The sequence below is a fragment of the Thunnus thynnus genome, chromosome 8, assembly GCF_963924715.1.
Source record: "Thunnus thynnus chromosome 8, fThuThy2.1, whole genome shotgun sequence".
Lineage (NCBI taxonomy): Eukaryota > Metazoa > Chordata > Actinopteri > Scombriformes > Scombridae > Thunnus > Thunnus thynnus.
In genome coordinates, this window is record NC_089524.1 from 27,731,326 (window position 1) to 27,755,038 (window position 23,713).

Consider the following 23,713-nt stretch of genomic DNA (forward strand, 5'->3'; position numbering starts at 1 on the left):
CTATGTTCATGTAAAACTGCAAATGAGAATTTACGCAATCAGTTTTTATTTTAATACATTTTAATGCGTTTGCCTTTGCATAAAATGAAAACCTTCTGGCATATTTTTTTCCAAGTTTAATTCAGTTTGCCTGCCCGGCAACAGCCGCGAATAGGAAAGGCCTTCTCTTTGCCCAAACAAAACAAAATAACTGCGATTTTCATAAATATAGTGCGTTGTTTGCAAAACAAAATCAAAAATTCAGACTAATATGATAGGTAAAATAAAAACTAAGTTAATGATTAATAATTCATTTAAATGTATCTTGCAACCATCCCTGTCTCAAAGTATGGGGTCAGTTGCACACCTCACACCTGCAAATTCTGAGTGTATTATCATATATAGACATATTTTAATGACGTGGGTACTAAACTGATATATATGAGTTCAATCTATTAAAACTGTGTTGGTCTACTATAAATAGTAATAGTAATAGTATAGTAATAGTAATAACGTTGTGCTTTACAAAGTAGGCAGCCCTCAAAGTAGACTGACGTCACCTTAGATGAGAAGAACCAAAATCGTATAAGCTTGAATTTACCAGACTACCATGAACGCATCGTCATCTACACATTGGACACACCTCTCCAACTGGGTGTTGTCTTGTTCCCACAACAAGCTGCTTACTGTACAATGTGGAAATATCTTATATAAAATAATAATAATACCATGCGATGAAGTTAAATGACTGAAAAGTAGCGAATCATGTAAGATCATGCAAATGTGCCGAGATGTCGGTGTTTTTTTGTTTGTTTATTTGTTTTTACCAGTCAGGGAAAGTCTATATTTGTAATGTTGTTATGAAGTTTGAGCTATAGTGAAAAAGCACACAATCCTACGACACAAACAACATGTAACCGTGCCCAATTAGATCAGATTACCTTGCAACTTAAGCCACAAGGCCACTCTAATAATAGGTAATAATCCCCCATGGTTCCTCTGTGAAAGATGCTCTAAGGCCTGGCCTTTCTGTACATCCCCTTTTCATTCATAACCATAATGTGACATAGGTGCAGTTGAAATACAGAAGAAGGGATGTTTTAAGACCTATAAAAGTACATGTCTGACATGGTTTTTCCAGAAGTTCAATTACCTCATTAAAATCCTTAAAATACCATCTCATTCTTCCTCATTGAAAGATCCAGACTCTATGACTATGCAAATATTTTTCATGTCTAAAGTTTAACTGTAAGATGTCTCCTACTTCTCTGAAAAATCCATTCTCATCACAGTTGTGCAATTGCATAATGGACCACAATTGGCTCCAAACTAGTTCTTATGTCACAAATCATGCTCAAGTACATGCGTTGACCTCAGATTTAAAGTGAGCACAGAGAAACTTTCCTCCTTCCGCTGACGGAAACAGCCTCCTATTGTCAAACTCTGCATATAAATCATTTTGCACGGTGAAGCTAACACATCCAACTGTAAGCAAAATATTTTTTTGAGTGGAGGGGGACTTAAAACCAAAACCTTCAGGGTGTGTTTAACTCCTCAGAAATGACAGTATACACACATTTAAGTAATGTGTGTATACTTTAACTCACGGAGTGGATGGTGAATGGTAAAAGCTCTATTAAAGGAGATTCTGAGTATTACATTTCATAAAGTGTGAAGGATACAAGAGTTGCTGGGTGAGACGCAGGACAGGAAATAGTCCACTGTCAGGATTAAAAATTAAATTACTGCTAAAGTGGAGGGATTTTGGTGGAGGAGTCTTGTGAACAGCGGTACACATACAATACAATACAATTTTTCTTTCCCTCTAATAACTAATTCTGCCTGTCACTCATTATGATATCAGAAAACACTCACTATGAGAAAACATGCGTCAGTGTGGTGAGTGTCTGCATGAAATGTATTATCAGGTGTTATTATTGCATCCGTTTTGAATTTAGTTGATGAAACTTGCCCTTTTCTCACTCCCACAACACTTTATTTCTCAATGAATGCAAACATCTTGCAGTCATGGCTGCAGGTCATGGCCGGATTAACCTGTTAGGTGGCCTAAGGACAAATATTCGCGCCCGCCTCCTCCAAACAAACAAACACACACACACACACACACACAACACATGCACACACAATGCTAGAGTCATGTTCACCTGACTAATGTAAATTCAATATTCCAATTAATAATCTTCATTTAACTCTGCTTTGTCCCAAACAATTCATGACTGAAATATGTGGCTCCGCTACATTTACAAGTTAGTTGCTAACTTTGTCCTACTGCCATTTGCTGCTGTGAAAGTACCATATCTGAGCTTATTCGCTGAAAATAGCTATCTGTTGCTGCTGCTGCTGGAAATGAGGTTAATGAGAGCAGTAAGGGTGAATCAAAACAGGAAGGTGGTGGGCTGTAACACTAAAATAGTGAACTGAAGGAAGCTGAAACCCTCTGTAGAGCTGAGTGGAAACTGGTCATAATCCTCTGTGGGTTTGACAATATTAGCCACCTCCCTCACGTTACCCACAGTCATTTGATCCATTCTTAAATTAAAAATATTGATTAGAGCAACTTTAAGGTTACATGGATTTACTGCAAGTAAACAATAACAGTGTCACATATCTGCTAAGCTAGAGGGGCCAACTAACATTTCTACTTTGGAGCCTAAGAGCCGATGTTGTTGAGTACGGTGATGATTGTCTGTGGGTCTTCACAAGTAATACCCTACCTTTCACTTTACACAAGTCATTTGATCTATTTTTAATATAAAAATATTGATTAGTGCAGCTCTAAAGTCTTAACACTAGATATTGAAACTGGTCCAAAAGAATAAACGTGCTGTCCTGTACATTTTTTCAGCAAATTCCTCAACAAACTTGCAATTAGTTACATTTTGTGCAACTGACAAACAGGAATCTGATATTTTTGGGGCTTTGCCCAGTTGAAATCCAGCCTTTCCAGCTGCTGCGACCCCCAATCATCACTACCTCTCACCCCCACTAGTGTTACTACCAAGGCCACATCATCCAAAGCGGATATTTGCTTTTACTTTTCTTGCAAAGGGGCAAGTTTTAACGTCCAAGCACAGCAAGTGTCAATTTCCTGTTTTGAGGAGGACCAAGCACTGAATTGCAAAATCATCAAAATCCCAGGACAATGACTCAGTAGCTTCATATCGGCCGACTTGGTGTGTGCCTGTGTGATTTGGTCTCCTCCACAAGGGCAGCGCAGTCTCCCTCCGGAACGGTTTCCTCGCCTTTTTTACATCGCGCAGTGTACCTTTAAAAGGTTGACCTCGCCGGTCTACGATCTGTGAGCACTGGATTGTTTTCCCACTCGGCTCAGCTGTGTGTACCTTCCAACAGTGACATGGCATAGAGGCGGTGTGCTGTCAGCAGCAGCAGCAGCAGCAGCATCCTGCGCCATGGACGCTCTCCGACAGCCGAAGCGGAGCGGAGTCCGCGCCGCGCTGGAGACGATGATGCCCGCTTGGATATTACTGAACACGATGTCCGGACTGAAGGCGGAGGGCGCCGGAATGGAAGAACTTGCCACCGAGAAGGAGGCGGAGGAAAGTCACCGACAGGACAGCGTTAATTTGCTGACATTCATTTTACTGCTGACCTTAACGATTCTCACCATATGGCTCTTCAAGCACAGACGGGTCCGTTTCCTTCACGAAACCGGACTGGCAATGATTTACGGTGAGTCTTATACTAGGTTATATGTTGAGTGCACACACGCTCTCCTTCACAACTACCACCACCTTCCCGCAGGCTTTGCATGATTCAGTCTCCCTGGTGGTTGCATAGAGGCTGCACACAGGCGATGAGGAGACAAACCTGAACAGATCATTTAAGTCTGAATAAATGCACCGACGCGCCTCCGCATTTCCACCCGCTCACATTGCTCCTAATTGTCCGGCCCGGTGCTAATTTAATTCTAGAAGGTGCTTTCGGCTGCTCAGCCTCGTCTACTCTCCACCAGGCTGCTGCTTGTGCAGCTTTATCCCTGACTGACCGGGGATCAGTATCTGAAGGCACTTATGCAATGCCTGTGCTATCATGAATTAGATTACAGTGACCCTGATGTATTTTATATTATTTTATCCCCTGTGATTCCATTATACTATCCTAAAAATATATCTCATACACTTTTTTTTTTTAGTAGAATATCCTCTTGACTTGTTTTTTAATACAAATGTTTGATATAGCCTCTTAAAAGCTTTCTAAGTGCTTCACAGGGGAAAAAGAAAAGGGATAGATGATAGAAAAAGATACAGTTTCCATGTGTTGTATGTAGTAACCCTCATTGCCTGCTCAGATTGCAGCCAGTAAAAGCCTATATCTAACCAACATCTGCATCATCCATGCTGAGTGTATGCTTGTTCCTCATATTCATCAGTGTGCAGGGCTGTCATCAGTGAGTTTATGTTGATTTCTACTGGGACATCTACATAAACACAGAATATTGACTGGATAGACTGATGCCACATACAGTGTAAAGCTGCTCAGGAAACAATCTTTCTGAGCAGCAGTGAAATTTCAGAGAAGAAAGTCTTCAATTAACAAATCAAAGTCTGTCTTTATCTTCTGAATTTATGAAAACAAAAACATGGTCAGAGTCAGTGACTGCTGTCTGCCACAATATGTGGCAAGTCATGCTGAGCTAAACCAGGTGGGAACAAGGTAGAGAATGTAGTAGCGACACATCTGTGTTGCGTTTCTCTGGAATGATTCCAGTCGGTGCTGCAAATGTCACTTATTAACCAGATATCAGATGAGAACGACAGACTTTGGTTTGTCTTTTGCAAGTGCTTTGTTGAGTTTTTCCAGTTAGTTGGCCTTCATGGTTTAATTAAAACCAGCTTCAATTCTTCACATGGTAGTTATCATCTAATACTAAATCAGAAACAGAAACTGAGAGTAACATTATTGTTGAGATTTACTATTTTCAGAGAAGGTGAAATAACCCTCCTTCTGGTTTAGGTGTAGGGGTTATGTGCCTATGCAGTATGTGTCATATACATCAATAGTGCAGCTTCTATTAGTGTATTACTTTCATATCATTATTTCTCTCAAGCTGTTTTTCAAAATCTCAAGCTCTCAGAAATATTGCTTTGGTTAGTTCAGTTTGATATTATGAAGTTTAAACTTGTGTTAGATCAGACTGTTTATATCTGTTGGACTGTCACCAGGATGAATGTGCTGCCAAGTGGGCACCTTGTCACAATATTGATTTGGTGAATAAAGAGCAACCTCTAAAGAAATCCTTCTTTTCAGTTGATTACTGTGGAGTAGCTATAAGCACATATTCAGAAGTCTGTGGTGTCAACTCTGAGAGAAAACATGACATGTTGCAGGACAAACATCTTTTTAAATCCTCATTATCCTTTTATGGTGGTTCCCAGTTCAAAAACATGAAAAGTCCCCCAGCTGGAAAGAACCTAAAGTTCTTGACTGGGAAATTTGAGTATCTTTTGAACGTAATTGACACAACAGGGGGTTTATTCTCAAATATTACCCAAAGTCAACACTATGCTGATATGCTTATGCCTGCAGCAAAACTGTCATCATGTGTGTGTGTGTGTGTGTGTGTGTGTGTGTGTGTGTGTGTGTGTGTGTGTGGTTAGGCCAAAGCCAGTGTTATGTACATGGTTAACCCTCTGGTAGGAAGAGTGAACGCAGTGCTGGCAGCTTTGCCAGAGGATTTATGTTCTCTGACTGCCTGCCTCATCTCTTCCTCCTGGCTTTAGCTCTCCCCACAAGCTCCCGCTTACCGTCTCCCCATTTTTCTTCCTTGCTCTGCTGCTTTCTGCGTTGTCACAGCCTGAACCTGCGGGGTTCAGGCTGAACCTGCGGGCTTGTAAAGCAGAAGCACCCAGAGAATAATTTAGCACTGAACACTTGATGAGTTTGCCTCAGTGGCATTTAGTTTTGGATAATTGTAGATGCGTTTTCCCGTTGTTATTATCTGTGTAATTGAAAAGGTTATAATCATTGAAAAAGCTCAAATTTATGCATTCTTCTCTCTCCTCTGATTTTCTCAGGTTTGCTGGTAGGTGTGATTCTGCGTTACGGCATCCCCGCCACCAGCTACAACAACAAAACACCACCGAGCTGCTCTCTGAAGGAAGGGCCTGTCAGCACCCTGCTGCTCAATGTCAGCGGCAAGTTCTTTGAGTACACCCTCAAAGGAGAGATCAACTCCCGCGAGATTCACAATGTGGAGCAGAATGATATGCTGCGCAAAGTAAGACAAAAAACCCCATCAATTCTTCACTTCTGCATTCCTCACATTTATTCAATTAACCTTTTCTTTTCTCCTCCAGGTGACATTTGACCCTGAAGTATTCTTCAACATATTGCTGCCTCCGATTATTTTCCACGCTGGCTACAGTCTAAAGAAGGTGAGACGTAACATTTGTGACTAATTCAATTCTTTAGTCAAAGGCTGCATTTGTATGTGACACATTAACATGCGATGATGTTGTTGGGGCAGGTGGATGCACTGTATCTGCTGCCAGAAACTGCTGTCTCATTGGACAGATGGTTAGCTAAGAAAAGCTCTCATTGGCCAAACTGTGAGAGCGTTCAGTGTTTACTGTACATAAGTGGCCCTTTTGAGGGGAAGTCCAGAGCAGATGTCTTTCGTTTCCTCTCTGGTATTTGGGCTGGCACAAAAAAAACGGCTGACGCTGACAATATGAGCAATTTGTCCTTTTGACTGTTGTAGAGCGCGCTCTTAAAATTGATTTGTTTTGTTCTGGGGAAATCTTGAGATGGCTTAGCACTGTTTATTAGTACTTCATCACCATATTTATGTAAAAATTCAGGTTTTGGCACAATGAATGAGAACTGTGGGTTGCAGATCTCCAGTAGAGGTGCTTAAGTGTCTCAACCTTGAGATAATGGAGAGTGAAATGTGTTTAAACAGCTGGTGACATCTGATCTGTGGTCGTAGTGTGAGAGCGTAACTCAGCCAATTATACTGTGACAGATAACATCAAGGAGTAGGGGGGATGAGGGGAAATGGCCTTGTGCTTTGCTACTGTGCAGAAGTGGTTGTGTGGTGGTTTAGTTTTAATTCCGTTTTTATCCATACTTAATGTTTTTTAGGGCTGCAGCTAATGATTATTTTCATTATTAGTTCATCTATTGTTTCTTTAATTAACAGTTCATCCTATAAAGTGACAAATACTCATCACTATTTTCCAGAGCCCAAAACGACATCTTCAAATTGCTTGTTTTATCTGACCAACAATCCAAAATGTAAAGATGTCCAATATAAAATAATGTATGGGTGAAGCTGAAATTGTTCTCTAATATGTTTAGAAAAACCAGTCTCTATAACGGGTTTTACCCACTAAAGCAACAAAGAATCCTGTCTTCAATGGCTTTTCTGTTTTTCTAGTGAAACTGCCATTCAAGAATTTGCTGAGTCAAACATCTGGCCTCAGGAAATAGGAAGCAGGAGGTCATGTCAGCCTTAAAGTACACTAGAGAGATGTTTACTGAATGTCTTCAATACTTGTGTGATTCTTTGGTTCTTACCTTGTTGATTCAGTTAATTATCTGGTTTAGATCATCTCAGCAAAACCAGCAGGATTGTAATGCGTGTGCGAATAATCAAGTAATCATCACAGTATTTTCTTTCTTTCATCAAAATATCATTCCTGGCAGTCACAGTCAAGGAAAAGACACGTTTCCTAGAGAAATCTCAATTAGAATTTTTTGTTTCATACAGACATTGATGGATTTTGGGTGGAGCTCAGCTATGGAGGTGATCCGTAGAGGCCTTTGAGTTGTGCTGTTTGTTTGTTGTACAACCAGTCAAACTGCTGAAACTTTGTACACAATTGTTACACTTCTCTTTCCTTTCTTTTGTTTTACTTTCCTCATCTTATTCTCCTTTTTTCTCCTCCAGAGACACTTCTTCAGGAACCTGGGCTCCATCATAACGTACGCGTTTCTCGGCACTGCTATCTCATGCTTTGTTATCGGGTGAGTGTCTGCTTTCTGTTCATGAAATGTCAGTTTAAAATCAGGAACTTACTGAATATTTGTCTGTTGTGAGCTCAGGTTACTTCTTGCTTGACTGAAACACACATTTTTTTTCTCCTCTCCTCTCTGGTTTTCCATCTCCAGGAATCTGATGTACGGTGTGGTCAAACTGATGCAAGTGGTCGGACAGCTGACCGACAAGTTCTACTACACTGACTGCCTTTTCTTTGGTGCCATCATCTCTGCCACAGACCCAGGTATGACACATACGTGCTGACAATCAGCCAAGAAAATGTGATGCAGTTTACATATCTGAAATTAAATGATGGTATTTCTGTGTGTAGTGACCGTGTTGGCCATCTTTAATGAGCTGCACGCAGACGGGGATCTCTACGCTCTGCTGTTTGGAGAAAGCGTTATGAATGACGCAGTGGCCATTGTGCTTTCCTCGTAAGTCTCATTTCTGTCACGCTTTCCTTCCCTCTGCACCAGATAAAGGTCTTTATACCGATAAGGATTCTAAGCTCCTTTTCCCTCCTGATGTTGAAATACAACACTGAAGTGTGAGACAGAGCAGACAGCTCTCTGCCTCCCTCTGCTGGAAGATTGCAAGTCACCTCCTACTGGAATGTGAAAGGATTTTATGACCAATTCTTTTCATACAGTTCTGTAGATTTATAAGAAAATTAACAATATCATGGACACAGAGGCACAATTAATTTTCAAAAAAGCCAAAATGAGATGAAAAATGTATTATTAATAATGAAAATTATTAATTAACAGCCTCATCCTGTTTTTTTTATTTGCATTTCAGGTCTATTGTGGCTTATCAGCCAAGTGGAGCAAACACACACATGTTTGATGCCTCGGCCTTTTTCAAGTCAGTGGGGGTTTTCCTGGGTATTTTCAGTGGCTCCTTTGTGATGGGTGCAGCCACAGGAGTGGTCACCGCTCTCATATCCTTCTGCTTTGAAATGAAATGAGTCGTATAAGGTCTGATGTTCAGAGTGACATCAGCCTTTGGCAAAGTAGCTATGATCTAGTTGTGGTTAATAAAGTCTCTGAATAGTGTTGTTCTTTAACTCCACTCCTACGTCACCAAGTTTACCAAGCTGCACTGCTTCCCGCTGCTGGAGACGGCCCTCTTCTTCCTCATGTCCTGGAGCACGTTCCTGCTGGCAGAGGCCTGCGGGTTCACAGGTGAGTTGTTCCAGGACATGGCTTTGAAGGAAATGCTTTCAATTTGGGAAGTAGGCACTAGACATCTGTGGTCAGGATGCGAAACAGTAAAAGCTTACATGTTCAGCATCTGTCAGACTTCTATCTGACCTGAAACTATCAAAATTTGACATTTTGAAAAGGAAAAAAAGCTCATGATCCCAGGCTTACGAAAAAGTGGCATCTGGCATGTGCAGGCAAGGTGAAAAAAATAAAGCCAGAGGATTTTCAAAGGAAAAATAAGATACATTTATAACATATCCAAAAGGTGACAAACTATGAAAATAGAAGGTTTTTGATAGATACAAATTTTATTCTTTTACTTATTATAATCAAACCAGGAATGTTGCATTTATGTGACCATTTGGGTATTTTGACACTTTTTGGCTAAGAAGATCCTTCTAGTTCTTTCTTCTACATGACTGATCATTAAAAAGAAAACTTTGGACTTTCAACAGAACCTTTAATATGTAAAAAATGCTTACATACTAAAGATACACTGTGAATTTTCTTGTTCTCAATCACAACTCTACCCAGATAGAGCCTTTTTAATTACAATTAAATTCATGATTATGTTGAATAACATAATTATGAGCCATTTATGCTAACTGATGGTAAACCATCCTCAGAGAGCTGGATCTGTCTGTTGTACAAATGAAATGTGACAGGGACTTGAATACAGATTACACAGCAGATGTGCAGCAGATGAAATGAGCAGACAGCAGAATACACAGCGCAGCAACAAGAGGATTGAAAAGCTAATCTTTAATGATCATGTGTCCAAATCAGTAAATTGTCCCATTGGATATTCAAATTATTCAGCCCAGCCTCTGCAGTACACTCTGTCTGTTGGAGTCATTGTATCGAGCCCTCTAATTGTTTGTGTGTTGTCTCTTACAGGCGTCGTGGCCGTGCTCTTCTGTGGCATCACGCAGGCTCACTATACCTACAACAACCTATCTGAAGAGTCCACAAAACGCACCAAGCAGGTAGCATCTGGCCACTTCCTGCACATGTCGCCCTGTTTTAGTTTGGACTGTTTTGAACCCCCTGATAGTATGAACCTGATGCCAGATGGCTCAATGATCAGCCTGCTGTGACCTTAATCGGGGCTGTCTGAGGACATCCCTCCTGAGTGTTTAGTTTCCCAGGGGGGGTTCAGTCTTGAGGACAGGGTACAGATTAGCACATAGACAACACACAGCGTGACACATTTCGGATCAGAGCTCCAAGTATCTTGTTATTCAGTTTCAAAGAAAGCGGCACACTCGCAGTGTAATGGCAAAGTACATGTAGATTAAAACAAGATTATTCTGTCTACATGTTGGTGTGTCTGCCCTTGTACCGTGCCTCCCACTCGGAGTAGACGCAGTCAGCTCTGTAATCATCATGGCTGCCAGGGAGCCTGCCGCTCTGTCAGCCTGAGAGAGAAAAGCAAAATGAGCTCCCTCATGAACCCGAACCTTTTTAAGGCTTTTTCTGAGATTTTTTTAAAACACATTTGTAAATTGAAATCATGACATATTGTGATGTTTTCCATGCAGCTCTTTGAGGTCCTTCATTTCCTGGCTGAGAATTTCATCTTCTCCTACATGGGCTTGGCTCTGTTCACCTTCCAGAACCACATTTTCAGCCCCATCTTCATCATCGGGGCTTTTGTATCCTTTTTCAAAGCATGCATTTTTCTGTTTCCAGTTGGGATTAAGCCTTTCATAGAGTACGAATTCTCCACAGCTGCATAAATGGGCCATAGTTGGTGACTTGCTGTGATGTCCCTGCCGACAGGCCAGAGTTTTGGTTGAAGTTCCAGCCTGTTAAGCCCAAAGTCAAGGTCCCCTGTGGAGAATATTTATTTTTGTACCACTAAAAATCAGATAATTCAGAGAAAACTTTAATGTATTACATGTTATGTAACACTGTACAGTTACAAATTTCTTGACCGCTCCCTGTCTGCCAGCTCTCTATATTCATTGGAAGAGCCTTCAACATTTACCCGCTCTCCTTCCTGCTCAACCTCGGTCGAAGGCACAAGATCAAAGGAAACTTCCAGCACATGATGATGTTTGCTGGTATGGAAAAGCCACATTATTTTTTTCCTCATCACGTCAGGTTTGAACGTGGTTTGGTTCCATGATTTGATTTTCCTGGATGTGACTCTCTACAGGTCTGCGCGGGGCGATGGCTTTCGCTCTGGCCATCAGGGACACAGCCACGTACGCCCGGCAGATGATGTTCACCACAACGCTGCTCATTGTCTTCTTCACTGTCTGGGTGTTTGGTGGTGGGACCACACCCATGCTGTCTTGGCTACACATCAGGTAACATGACCATTACATTAACCTTTTTTTTTTTGCCATTTGTTGATTTATGAACGAGACATAATTCATCCTCCATAAGTCAAGAAACTGGTCTCAAGATTGAAACGCAAAGAAACCCAAATACATCTACCCAACATTTCCCAGTTCATCAGAAGTACAGCAACACTCAGATTCTTTTTTTAGAAAAAAACTGGTAGCAAAATTGTGTAGAGTACAATCCTTAAAAGAAAAAACTATTTTGTATCCTAGAACAAAGTCGGATGAACTATTCAACATTCCCTCTATATTTGGACGAATCCACATGTCGTCTCAACCGAACATTTTTTGAAATATGAAAGAAAAGTGTCATAAAAATCTTCAAAAATATGCAGAGTTTTGCCTCTCTTTGCAAAATAACTAATCATATTTAGTATTCTGTTTTCTTAATCGAGTATGGCATTTAAATTATACAGACATAGAGTAAAAATAATGGCCAAAAAACCCAGATAAACTCCTGCTGAGGGTAACTAGCAGCCACATTTAAATCACAAATTCAGTTGTATGAAAATATGAATCAATGTCTATTAATTTCATTATAAATGTTAACAATAGATTGTCAGACCCTCAAAAAACTGAGCCAAATTAAATTCCTATAAATAATCAAAATAAAGTGAATTTATTATTATTTATTTCTGATTGCGTTCCCTGAAGATTATCCAAAGGGAATTATGTATTATGTATTATGTAGGCTCAATGGAAGTGATTTTTTTTTTTTGGGTTAAAATAATCAGCCTAAAAAGACATAAAATGAAGCCATTACAGCTTTTCTATCTGTTACGGAGTTTACCAGCCGGCCGTTAAGCGTTAAACCCTTTTGTGTCTCAATTTCACTGCTTCTCTACTTTCATACAGTAATGTGTTGAGCTTTAATTAAGCATGGCTGATTTCTCCTGTGACATGTAGTTCAGTTGCCATCGACATTATTAGATTTATCTTGTGTTGCCAGGAGATGGGGCCAGAGTGCTCCACTGCTGCTGACTTCCCATCTTTCATTTCTTCCACTCAGAGCTTATAGTCACTCAGACTTACTGTATGTTGCATCTTTTGAAGGAATTCCCTGCGTTTTCTACTGTAGGCCGCACTATTAGTTCTCCGCTCTCAGATTGAACTTTTGAACACAAACTCTTGAAAATGAGGTCATTCCTGAGACAGAGGTGATACTGAATCTACAGTTATATCAGGTATTTTCTCACCATTCTGCCACAACATGAGCATTCCCAACCACACATGTTATTAGTTAGGGGTGGTGCTTGTTTATTTGGAGCGCAGCCTCAAATATTTTTGCCTGACCATGATGCACTGGGAGGCTCTATTTGTCATGATAAAGCGGATTATGTGTCGGTGGTGTGTGTGTGTGTGTGACAGCAGCAACAGCCTGAGTGAACAGGCTCTGTTTAATATGAGTAATGCCTCCTCAGTCCGAGCAGGAACTATTGTGTTTGGTGGCTGTTTAGAGCGCTGCCAAAATCTCCCCTGTGAACTTGTCGCCATGGTAACTGGGACATGCGGCATACGGCAGGAGGATATCAGCCGTGCTCCTCTGTGATCCTTGTATCATCCTCTGTATATGTGCATAAATTTACACATTTTTAGGCTCTGTATGGGAAGTACTTTAAACACTGAGGAGTGATCGGACATTAAAAAAATATGACAACATGCATACTTACAATATAACCAATCTGTTATTGAATCGTGTTTTCCCCTTCATTTAATACTGAAGATTAAATTTTCAAGATGGCATTTGCTATTTTTTTATGACTCCTCTTGCCCGGGGAGCCAGAAAGAAGCATTCACTGTGAGGCGTGATGATGATGAGCAGGACGTGATGGAGGACTGCTGCTGGGATAGAAAGTGTCTGATGTGAGAGGAGACGCTGCTGGTTTCTGTTATTGGGTTTTGATGGATGGTCTGTTAGCAGGAAGGCATGCAGCTTATCACCAAGCCCCGGCAGAGCAGTCATCGAGACAGAAGGAGATTGCTCTGTGCTCACACTCGGTCAATAATTGCTTTCGTCCTTTAGATTTGATTGTGGTGGAATATTACTGTATAATCTGGAAAAGGCTACATTTTCTGAATTGAAGCGTGCTCGCAGCTGAAAATTTGCAGTTGAACACAAAAGGCATGTACATATGAGCATGATTTGCATCACAACCACAAACAGTTTGGAGCCAATTGAGGACCAGTAAACAACTTACACAAAATGAGATGTGGAAACTTGAAGCCTCCGGTGCACGTACACTGAGAGAGAAAAAAAAAAAGAAAAATGTTTGCGTATTCAGAGATTCTGAATTTTTCAATGAGGGAGAAGAAATAGATATGATTTAAAGATTTTTAACAAGGTAAGTGAACATTTTTTGAGGAATAAAAACATCTCAGACACAATTTATTATTCCAAGTAAAGGATTTTTCTATGTCCTGAAAATGTCTGGAGGGGGTCTGTAAGTTTAAGCACTGAAAAATTACATGACAATGCTGAAAGGAGTTCAAATGAAGTTCAAGGACTGAGAAGAATGAAAAGTGAGATGAATTCACCAGGAAGTATCACCTGAGGTGTAACCACTGAAAGCAGGTGAAAGAGATGAAAGCAGCGGAACTGTTGGTTGACATGTAAGCGCTGAAAGCAGTTGAATTGTTAGTTGAGGAACTCCAGTTCTTTCATCCAGCGGTTTTTTGTTATTTTATGATGTGTATGCCTGAACATCTGCTCAGCCTCTGTGCCAAGTTGGAGGATTAGTGCATGTCCCCAAAACAGAGGATCATATTTGGCTGAGACTGTTGCCACTTACTGTTTTTAAAACACTGAGTGGTCACTGTTAACTGCTTAAACTCTCATTTATACTTAGCCCTCCATTAAACCAACACTGACCGTGACGTAACTTTGAACTTCAAAATGATACGGATGATTCTCTTTTAACCAGTGTGACAGAATATAGAAGCTTTTCATGCACAAAAAAACACTTTGATTCTTGAGAAAAAAACATTTCTCAGTTAAAAGTAGTTAATAGAAGTTCTTGTCTGTATCTAATGTTAAGATCAAATTTGAGAGATCAGAGATGTGTGTCAATACAGTTCCTCCTATGAGAATCTTAATACATGAGATGGCTATTTTTTAAACGCAGATAAAGTCCCACAAAAAAGCTAAATATACCTCTTAATACTTTTCTCTTCAACCTTAATGAGCCTTTTTTTCTGCTCTAATGTGCTTGATACTGAGTGTACGTGTTTATGATGTGACAGAGTTGGGAACAGCGCGGCATTGCAGGAGCCGCGACGTCAGCTTGGATTGTGGGAGTACGTCAGGTGCTGTATCTGAGTGTGAACTCTTTGACAGTAAGTGGTGTTGGGGAAGCGTGCAGTTGCTTAAGATGGAAATTCTTTTCACTGTTTACTTCTGTTTTTCTGGTGACGGGTACTATGGGGTATAAATATCAGAGCTGAAAGAGAAGTTGGAACTCTCAAGAATATAATAAATATTTCAGAGACCGACTGGAGAGGTTGGTGTCAGAATTTAAAAAAATGAAATTGATTATTGAGATATAATCTTTTAAGAAAGAAAACAGTGGTTTTTCACAGACAGAAAACCACTGTGTCACACAGCAGCCCAGCTCTGGTGGAGCTAATGCTGGTTACTGTAGCATGATCAAGTGCTTTGTTCAAGGTTTTCTCTGGATGGTGTGAAAACTGGAATTTGTTTTCTCTTGTATCTCTGTGGACTGTGCACAAGTTTATCACACAGCAATGTGAAGAACAAATCACACATCTCGTTCCGCAGAAGCACCTTGACAGACCTGTGTGAACTGATGTGAAAAGTATTTGTAAAAGAGGAAAGTAATAAGAGCCGTCTCATGATGGTTCTTCCATTTATACTCCGTTCAGGGTTGCACATCTTCCCTGGAAGACAGAAACCCAGCAAACAAAATTGCTTGTGAGGAACATTTGATAGATTTTAAGTAGAGAAGGGGATGGTTTCAGGATTAGGATTAAAGGGTAGTGGGTGAATTGAAACCAGTGGAATGCTCTCTTATATAAGTATGGGTGTGTATATGAGCACGTGTGACTGTTCTGTATTGTTTCTTATCGGAGGAAACGTGCGTTAGGCTGAGCCTTTCTCTTCTTGGGGCCCCAGCAGTGTGTCTTAATGTGATTTCTCTCAGATACTTCCTGACACGGCGCCGCCAGAGTTTGCACCTCTTTGTTTTTGAAGGCTCTTTGACCTCTGTGCAGCCTCTACCCCCTGAAGATCCTCTGTGTGTGTGTGTGTGTGTGTGTGTGTGTGTGTGTGTGTGTGTGTGTGTGTGTGTGTGTGTGTGTGTGTGTGTGTGTGTGTGTGTGTGTGTGTGTGTGTGTGTGCGTGTGCGTGTGCGTGTGCGTGTGTGTGTGTGTGCGTGTAGTTTAGAAGGAAGCAAGTTCTTCAAGGCTCAAGGTTTTTGAGCAGTCAGACACTCTTAGCCTGCTCCTTCTCAAGCAGCTGGGGTGGAAAACGGAAGGAAAAATGCTGTTCCTTAATCACTCAGAAGTGATATTTTTGTACAGCTGTCATGGAAAAGTCTAAAGATAACCATTCACATTAGCTGAACCGTCACCTGCACTGTGCCAGTTGTAAGTTCAGACGTAACCATGAAAGGCTACACTTCTCCTCCTTGGCTTCTGTCCACAAGGATTACACTCAACTGCTCCAGAGCTTATGTGAATTAAAAGTGCCCCTTTAAAATCTGCTTGTGTTCAGTTTTAATCCCTCTCTGCTGGTAAGAGACACCAGGTGGAAATTATTTATGCCCAGCTATGAAAACTAAAAATATGTGCTGTAGTAATTTCAGTGGTATAGTTTGAGAAATCTGCTCATTTTCTTTCTTGCTGAGAGTTATATGAGATTTATACCACTCTCAAGTGTGTATGGTAAAAATGAAGCTGCTGTCAGCAGCTCTGGTAGGGTGCTAACCGGCTGCTGACAGTAGCAAAGAGTTGTATAGATCTTCTCATCTAACTCTCTGCATGAAAGCAAACAAGCAGTTTCTCCTTTTAAATTGTAAATATGTTTAAATATGGTAGTTTATTAGTTCTGCTTGCCTGGTTTAAGAGACAAATATGAAAACACAGCATGTGTTTGATGTTAAACACAGACACACATAACTAGCTCTATCACATTAACTTTTTCTTGGTCCCTGCATGCATGTCTCTCTATCACGGGGTCAGTGGTGACTGCATGGGCTTTTTTTTTTATAAGGTTGCGGTTTTCTAATTTGGGTCATGACCCATAAAGGTATTTGTGATTTCTAATCTTTCTTTCATCTCCTTTTCTAGGAATTATTTCTCATTTCGCATTTCTCAGCCCCCCAAAAGGTCAACCAAAAAGCGCTTTGATGTGGGTTTTTAAATCAACTCCAGACACGTAGCAAAGAGGCCAAATCTGACTTCTGCAGGTGCAGTAGCCTAAAAAAACACAGTACTTCTGTGTTAAAGGAAACAGTCTGAAAACATAGAACAGATGTCACAGGTAGGGAAATTACCTACAAACAGCATAAAATGGGGCTGACAAATGCTGCTACCGTAACCACATCTAACCAAATATGAGCCACATCTGTAACAGAGTTTGCAGTGATTTAGCTTGTCCAAAGTTAAATTGCTTTTTTCATTAGTTGTTAATATTGTCTTTCTACTTTCCTCCTGTGTTGCAGGGTCGGTGTGGATCCAGATCAAGACCTGCAGCCCTCTGCAGATAGCTTCCAGGTCTTACAGGGGGTGAGGATCCCACTCAGAACTCATTTATTTTTTGCTAGTCCTGCTCTCACAGCTGATACTCTTCCACTTCTGCAATTTTATGTCGATGCAGAGCACAGTCAGCAAGTCTGAAGACACTTAAATAGATCCGTTTGTCATGAAAAATGGAGGCGAATTTGCTGGAAGAGACAGCGGAAGCAGAATGGCATGATTAGTTGTGGTGTACAATATGCTTGGAATTACTTTTCAGTAGATGATGATGATTATGATGATGAATAATTTGTACAAAGTTATTACTGGTTGAGTGTTATCTACCCTGTTAAATTGCATCCCACTGTCCCATGTAGTTATAGTATTACTGTGAGCCAAGGCTTGGGATTATGCCCATGGGGGTGGGTGCAGGTTACCATGGAGCTAGGGTGTGATGTTAGTACTTACACTGCTCAGATTGCTACAGACTTACATGATTATTAAAGTGAGGTGTTTTAGTTTGTTCTCAGTATTGTGAATAGCATTTTATATTTACTTTAAAGCCACTGAAAACATGGTGTCAGATCTTAGAAGAGTACTGCACTGATGTAGCATCACACTCCTATAACACTGTTGTGCTCACGATGGACAGTTTAAAAGAAAAAAGATGCTGAACAGACTTTGATGTGTAAAATTAGTGCAGTTCCCCCTTAAGTGTGACATTACATATTCAGTACCAAATGTGCAAAAGTTAAAGATCAGAAAAAAACAGAGTTGGTCAATATTTTGTTCACCTTCTTGCTGAGAGTTAGATGAGAAGGGAAAAGCCAGCAGACGGTTAGCGTAGTTTAGCATAAAGACTGAAAACAACTACAGCTACTAGCCTGAATCCACTTCAAACCAGTGAAACATCAGCACAGTCAAAAACACACACACAAAATCTCTCATGTGAAATAACCCAAATGGCTGATTGAGAAAATAAGTTTTCAGGCTTGTTTGTCACAGAGTTATTATAATTCCAAACATCATTTACATCTGTAGGGCCCCAAGCGCTTATGGATCCAGATCTTTGTATGCAGCATGTGTAGAAGATGAGAATATAATGACTTTTCCATGTTTTTCCTCAGGATGGCCCCCAAGGTGAGGGACAAAGTAAAACCAAACAGGAGAGTGCCTGGCTGTTCAGAATGTGGTACACCTTTGATCACAAGTATCCTTTGTGCACCCTGCTTTACAGAAACAATGAAAGTATGACTATCATTTGCCTTCAGACCACAAGTTTATTAATTGTTCAAACTAACTGATATCTCGTCGAACCACCTTTACCATCTCCTCTTACTCTGGCTGCAAAAACAGAGCCGAGTAAATGTGTTTAGCAGCTCTCCTCCGTCCTTCCCTTTCTGGGGAACAACTGCCTCCCCAGGTGGCTGATTGTGTAGCTGCTTGTGAGCGGAGCAGCTGTGGCCGACAGTGGAGACTTTCTCCCTGGTGACACATGCTAGAGGCAGCTGAAGCGAGCAGGGTGGATTTCTCTCACATTTTGACTGCAGAAGCTGAGATAAACATACATGACTCAGGGCTTTGGTGTGGGGAGTTCAGTGACTTGTGGTGACATGCAGGGTGTAAAATTATTATTATTTTTTGTCCACTGGCCAAATGGCTAGTGAATGTTCAGATTTTACCAGCCACTCAATAGATTACCATTTTTTTTGGCTGGTGAGTGAGGAAAATCTACCAGCTGCTTACATATTTCCCCAGCATTTGGTTGGTGCTAATTTTGTGCCCTGGTGACATGTAAGGGCTGTAGCTGACTGTGCACCTCAGCCGGTGGTTTTTCATTTGCAGCAACGTTTTTGATTTCGGTTTAAACAATATAAATGTTCTGACAGGGAGCAGACTGCCTCTCTACACAAAGAGACCAGTGACCTGACCAGTTGAACAGTGCATCAGAGTGCAATACAGCCTGTCTAATTATAAACAAGAGGCAGAGAAGCCCGCTGTTTCACTCTCTACTGCAGCCAAGCATCACAAAATTACTTTATCCTCAGCTGCTCACAGAATTCCTTGCAGATTTAAACTCCAAATATATCTTGCTGGCAGACAGCCTCCACAATATTAAGCCATAATTCATCTGCTGAAATGTATTTGTTTTTCTGCAGGAAAGAACTTCTCGTAGGAAATGAATGACCTCGAGATGTGTTTTAATTAAAATATAAAGCTAGTTTAAACTGTTTTATACTGGAATAAGCTTGTGTAAACTGTGTCAGATGTTTGGCTACTGCTTTTCATTAAGGCATCCTTTATAAAGGGTTTACTACCTGTAACTAATAGTTCCATTAATGGTTAATAAATGAATAATAAATAAAGTTAGTTAGACAGTTATAAGCCATTAAAAAGGGCAACTTTTGGGATGCCAGATTGTGGAAAATCCTCCTCCAGACACTTGCTTTTGTGTTTTTAGCTCTTTAGTTCATCAGAACTGTTCGGCCACTTACCAATTTATACTTAACAATTTATAAACATTTACATCTGCAGAACTCTGTGAGAGTAATTGAGAATCTCAGTACCCCTTATTAATGACTTACTAACTTTTATAACTGCTCATACTCTTTGGGTCACTCTCCTTAATAACTGCTCAGTTACCTTAAACCGATCCTGACACACAGCGGCCCACCGCTCACCTCCACTCTGCCCAGCTACTGCGGCCCTCTGGCGAGCTGTCTGACCAGCCCCCAGGCATACGAGGTGAGTGTCCACATGCACATCCACAAATAAACAGCAGGCACACCGCAAATACGCAGTGACACTCCTACATGACCACTGATCCGTGAAAAATACATGTTCACGCTGTAGAAACTGCAGAAAGTCTATTCACTGCACAATGTGCGGTCAGAGGTTTTTTAAAGGGATAGTTTGACATTTTGGGAACTACACTTCATTCACTTTCTGGCTGAGAGTTAGATGAGAATATTGTATATTGTATATATTAATATATATATATAATATGTATTAAATATGCAGCCGGCTGCTGGTTATCTTAGCGTAGCATAAAGACTGGAAACAGGGGGAAACAGCTAGCCTGGCTCTGTCTGAAGGTAACAAAATCCGCCTAATAGTAGCCTATGATGCTGAATAAATAAAAAAGATTGATCTTAACCATTGTTCACATCAGCTATAAGCATGAGTTATTTTCCTGTGTTCAGACCTGAGCCCTCAGGAAGGCTCTCTTTGAATACTGAAGGTTTTTCTCTCAGGAGAATTGTAATATCGTCAAAGTATTCTTGGTGCCTGCCAGTAAATATACAAAGCACCGGGGCCTTCAGCAAGAGAGAAAATGGACGGTCAAGAAGCCTTTTTGCATTCAGTGGGCACAAAAGGCCCTTTTCAGCGCCACCTCAATGATGATCGGGTTCTGAAAGACATTGCGCTCCGATATTTTAAACACACAAACACCCATTGACGAGGCGGTCACACTTGGATTCACTCTTGCTAGTTTTCCTTTTCTTTTCATGTGACATACTTTCATGTGGGGGCTTTTGGCTATTATAGCCTCCTTTCACAGCAACCCACAGAGCCTGTCACAGTGAGGATACAAAATCTAAACTGCATCTCTTCACTGTGAGAGTTCTTCCTCTTTAAATTAAATTCTCTGAAAGTTTAGTTCTGTCTTCTGTTCTGTATCCCTAAATATTTGTCTCTCCGGTTTACTGCTGTTGGTATGCCAGCACAGGGCTGGCTGGCAGGCGAGCCATGAATTTAGCTGGTTGTTCATATAATCAGGACCGTCCAGTGCTCTGTGTTGCCAAGCGGGGAGAAACAGGATTAAATAAAGCTCCCTGCCTGGTTCTTCTTCGGTTATGGATATTATGAAATCTGGAGGGAATAAAATGCCCCACAAACAAAGGAGATTTTTGGTTCCCACTGACCCCATATTGTATAACATTTAAAATGTGATTATAGATGTTCTTCCCAAGCTAGATAGTTCTGAAAAAAATACGTAATAACACAGATTTAACAATTCTTTCTAAAGAACCAGAAATGCGTTAGTCTCAATAGTTTCAGTACTGTCTGTGACACACAAGCCCATTGGTCCCTAAGTTGTTAATATTTTAAAATGGGTAATTAATAATACCATAAAGGATGTGGGTGCTGTAGTTTTTTTTAGCAAATGTTACTCAAACAGGAAGTGCATTTATTTTTAACTGCAGATTTTTTCCCCTCTGTCTTTATTCTTTTACACTTTTACACTAGCTTATTAAAATGAATATATTTATTTTTTCTTTGTCCTAGCATAATCACTATTTCAATTTGAACATGACTCATAACCCTTTTTAACTACATAAAATGCCTGATGGATTAATTGTGAGTTTTTTTTCCCCCTGCCTATATAATTGTTGGAGAGAAGAGGTTATGTAATTGTGTTGTTTTTTTTCTGATCCCTTCATCTGAGTAATCCCCGTGTTGACCTGATGTTAACTCATTCTCTTCTCCCCGGGGACATGGGCGATATTGATTGTCAGTCAGTCAATTAGAGCTGTGAAGGCCTCATGCCACAGTTTGAGAGCTATTACATACTCAGAATGCAATATGTGCTTTTAAATTAAGTGTCTAACTTGTAGACTTGAAATGTGTGCCATTACTGCACATATCTTTCATCACTGTAAGGATGGTGTACATGTTTATGAGCAGCCTGTGGTTTCCTGTGTTACCGCTCTTTAATGAAGCGGATGCATTGCAGGCTGCTAAGTGAAAGTCTCCCTCCTTCCCTTATGTAAATCCATAGTGTCCTTTATGAGCCTTTGCACTGTTAATGTCAGTCTGTTCATTTCTTCACACCACATTCATCCGCACTGTGCGTCCTGCATCTGTCACGCCATCCTTCCCCTCATGTTCCATTGTGGATGTGTTTGCAGAACCACGAGCAGCTGAGAGACCACGACTCTGACCTCATTCGTAACGACGGCGACCTGACCTTCATGTTTGGTGACACCTCCATCACAGCCAACGGGGCGTCCGGTGGTGGGGTGGACGGTGCCGGGGGGTCAGGCTGGAGCGCCAATGGAAAAAGGAGCGGCAGCACCTCAGAGGAGGCGCTAGAACGTGAGCTGGACTCCAGGGAGCAGGAGCTGCTGAGCCGCGGCACACGCCTGGTTTTCCCCATCGAGGATCACGTCTGACCCTCCTTTCCTTCCGCCTGTGCTGTCAAACCTCCCTGACCTCACCCCTAGACCGCCTCGCCCTCGGCTCTCTTCTCATCCTGCGGGCAGAGCGTCCAGTCCTTCAGAGATAAGACAAAGTGGAGATATGGGAGTAGACAAGAGGGGAGGGTTCAGAGTGACTCTGAGCTCCAGGCCCGAGAGCAGAGTTCAAGGAGCATTTCATCCTCATCACAGAGACGGAGTTTATCCTCCAGGAGACATGTGTCCTCTTGTGCATCAGGAGACTAACTCTCCACGCTGTTATACTGTGATTCAGTTTTACTGATTCTTTTTTTTTGTTTTGTTTTGTTTCCTCTGCATAAACAGGATTGAAACCTTTATGCAGGATATGGGGACAAGATGCGAGACTCAATCTGCACTGCTGAAAATGTGACACTTTGTGTGTTCAGCTGGCGTGGAAAAGTAGTAGAAAAATGAAATATTGCCCAGCAGCACTCTCTCATCATGTCATCTGACCAGTTTTCTGTCTTCACAGTACATTAGTTAGCACTGAGATGATGCTAAGTGACTTCTTTGCCATCACACCCCATCTAGATGCTAAAACAAGTCCAAACAAAACAAATGTTAATGGTTTATAGATTAAACATGGCTTCTCTGGTTAATTTGTACTATTCATCTGTTCAGTTTGTCAGTGAAGCTTTCTGCAGTTTCACACAAAAGCGTCTGTGTGGAGGAGATTCTGGCATGTGAGTAGCGCAGAGAGGGACAGCAAACGTTTTGCTCTCTCCACCACCACCACAGCTCGTCATGGGTGAAGTAACAGGGGTGAAGAATACGAGCATGTAAATAGCTACAATGCTGAGCTTTGTTTCTCCTCAGAGCGACCGCTCCTTTCAGTGCATTACATCCCATGACTGTTACAAATAGCATCTGTGTATCTTGTCTTTGAGCTGGCCTGGATCATTATCTGTGTTAAGGGCTGGCTTTCACAACAATAATATGAACAAGCAACAGAAGTGTTTTGATGCTAATTGCATTGTTTCTCTTGAGATGATGATTTCCCAAAACTTAAAATATCATCATGAATTATAAAGTCTTAAATAGTTAAAAAGGAATTTTAACACTGTCAAATAAAAGGCAGGCCTTCATCATAATTCTGATTACTTTGCACTATTGCTACATTGTTTGCAGATTGAAAAATGTTTAAAATTATAAAATGCAATGACATGTTTGCACAGGTTAGATTTTTGAGTCTTCATTAGAGCAGTACAGCAAAGTTTGAGGATGGAATAGTTCTTCAAA

At 40.9% G+C, this 23,713-nt stretch overlaps 1 protein-coding gene across 1 annotated transcript; it reads left to right on the forward strand.

The window, feature by feature from the left end:
* Positions 1-3,183: 3,183 nt before the first annotated feature.
* slc9a7 (solute carrier family 9 member 7) lies at positions 3,184-22,564 on the forward strand. Its single transcript, XM_067597735.1, has 16 exons — positions 3,184-3,690; positions 6,036-6,238; positions 6,318-6,395; positions 7,913-7,989; positions 8,134-8,246; positions 8,334-8,439; positions 8,804-8,945; positions 9,084-9,189; positions 10,108-10,196; positions 10,752-10,865; positions 11,165-11,276; positions 11,372-11,525; positions 17,240-17,303; positions 18,380-18,462; positions 19,892-19,997; positions 22,166-22,564. Exons 1-16 carry the CDS (start codon positions 3,411-3,413, stop codon positions 22,427-22,429), a joined length of 2,091 nt encoding a protein of 696 aa, XP_067453836.1. The 5' UTR covers positions 3,184-3,410; the 3' UTR covers positions 22,430-22,564.
* The last annotated feature ends 1,149 nt before the right edge of the window (positions 22,565-23,713 follow it).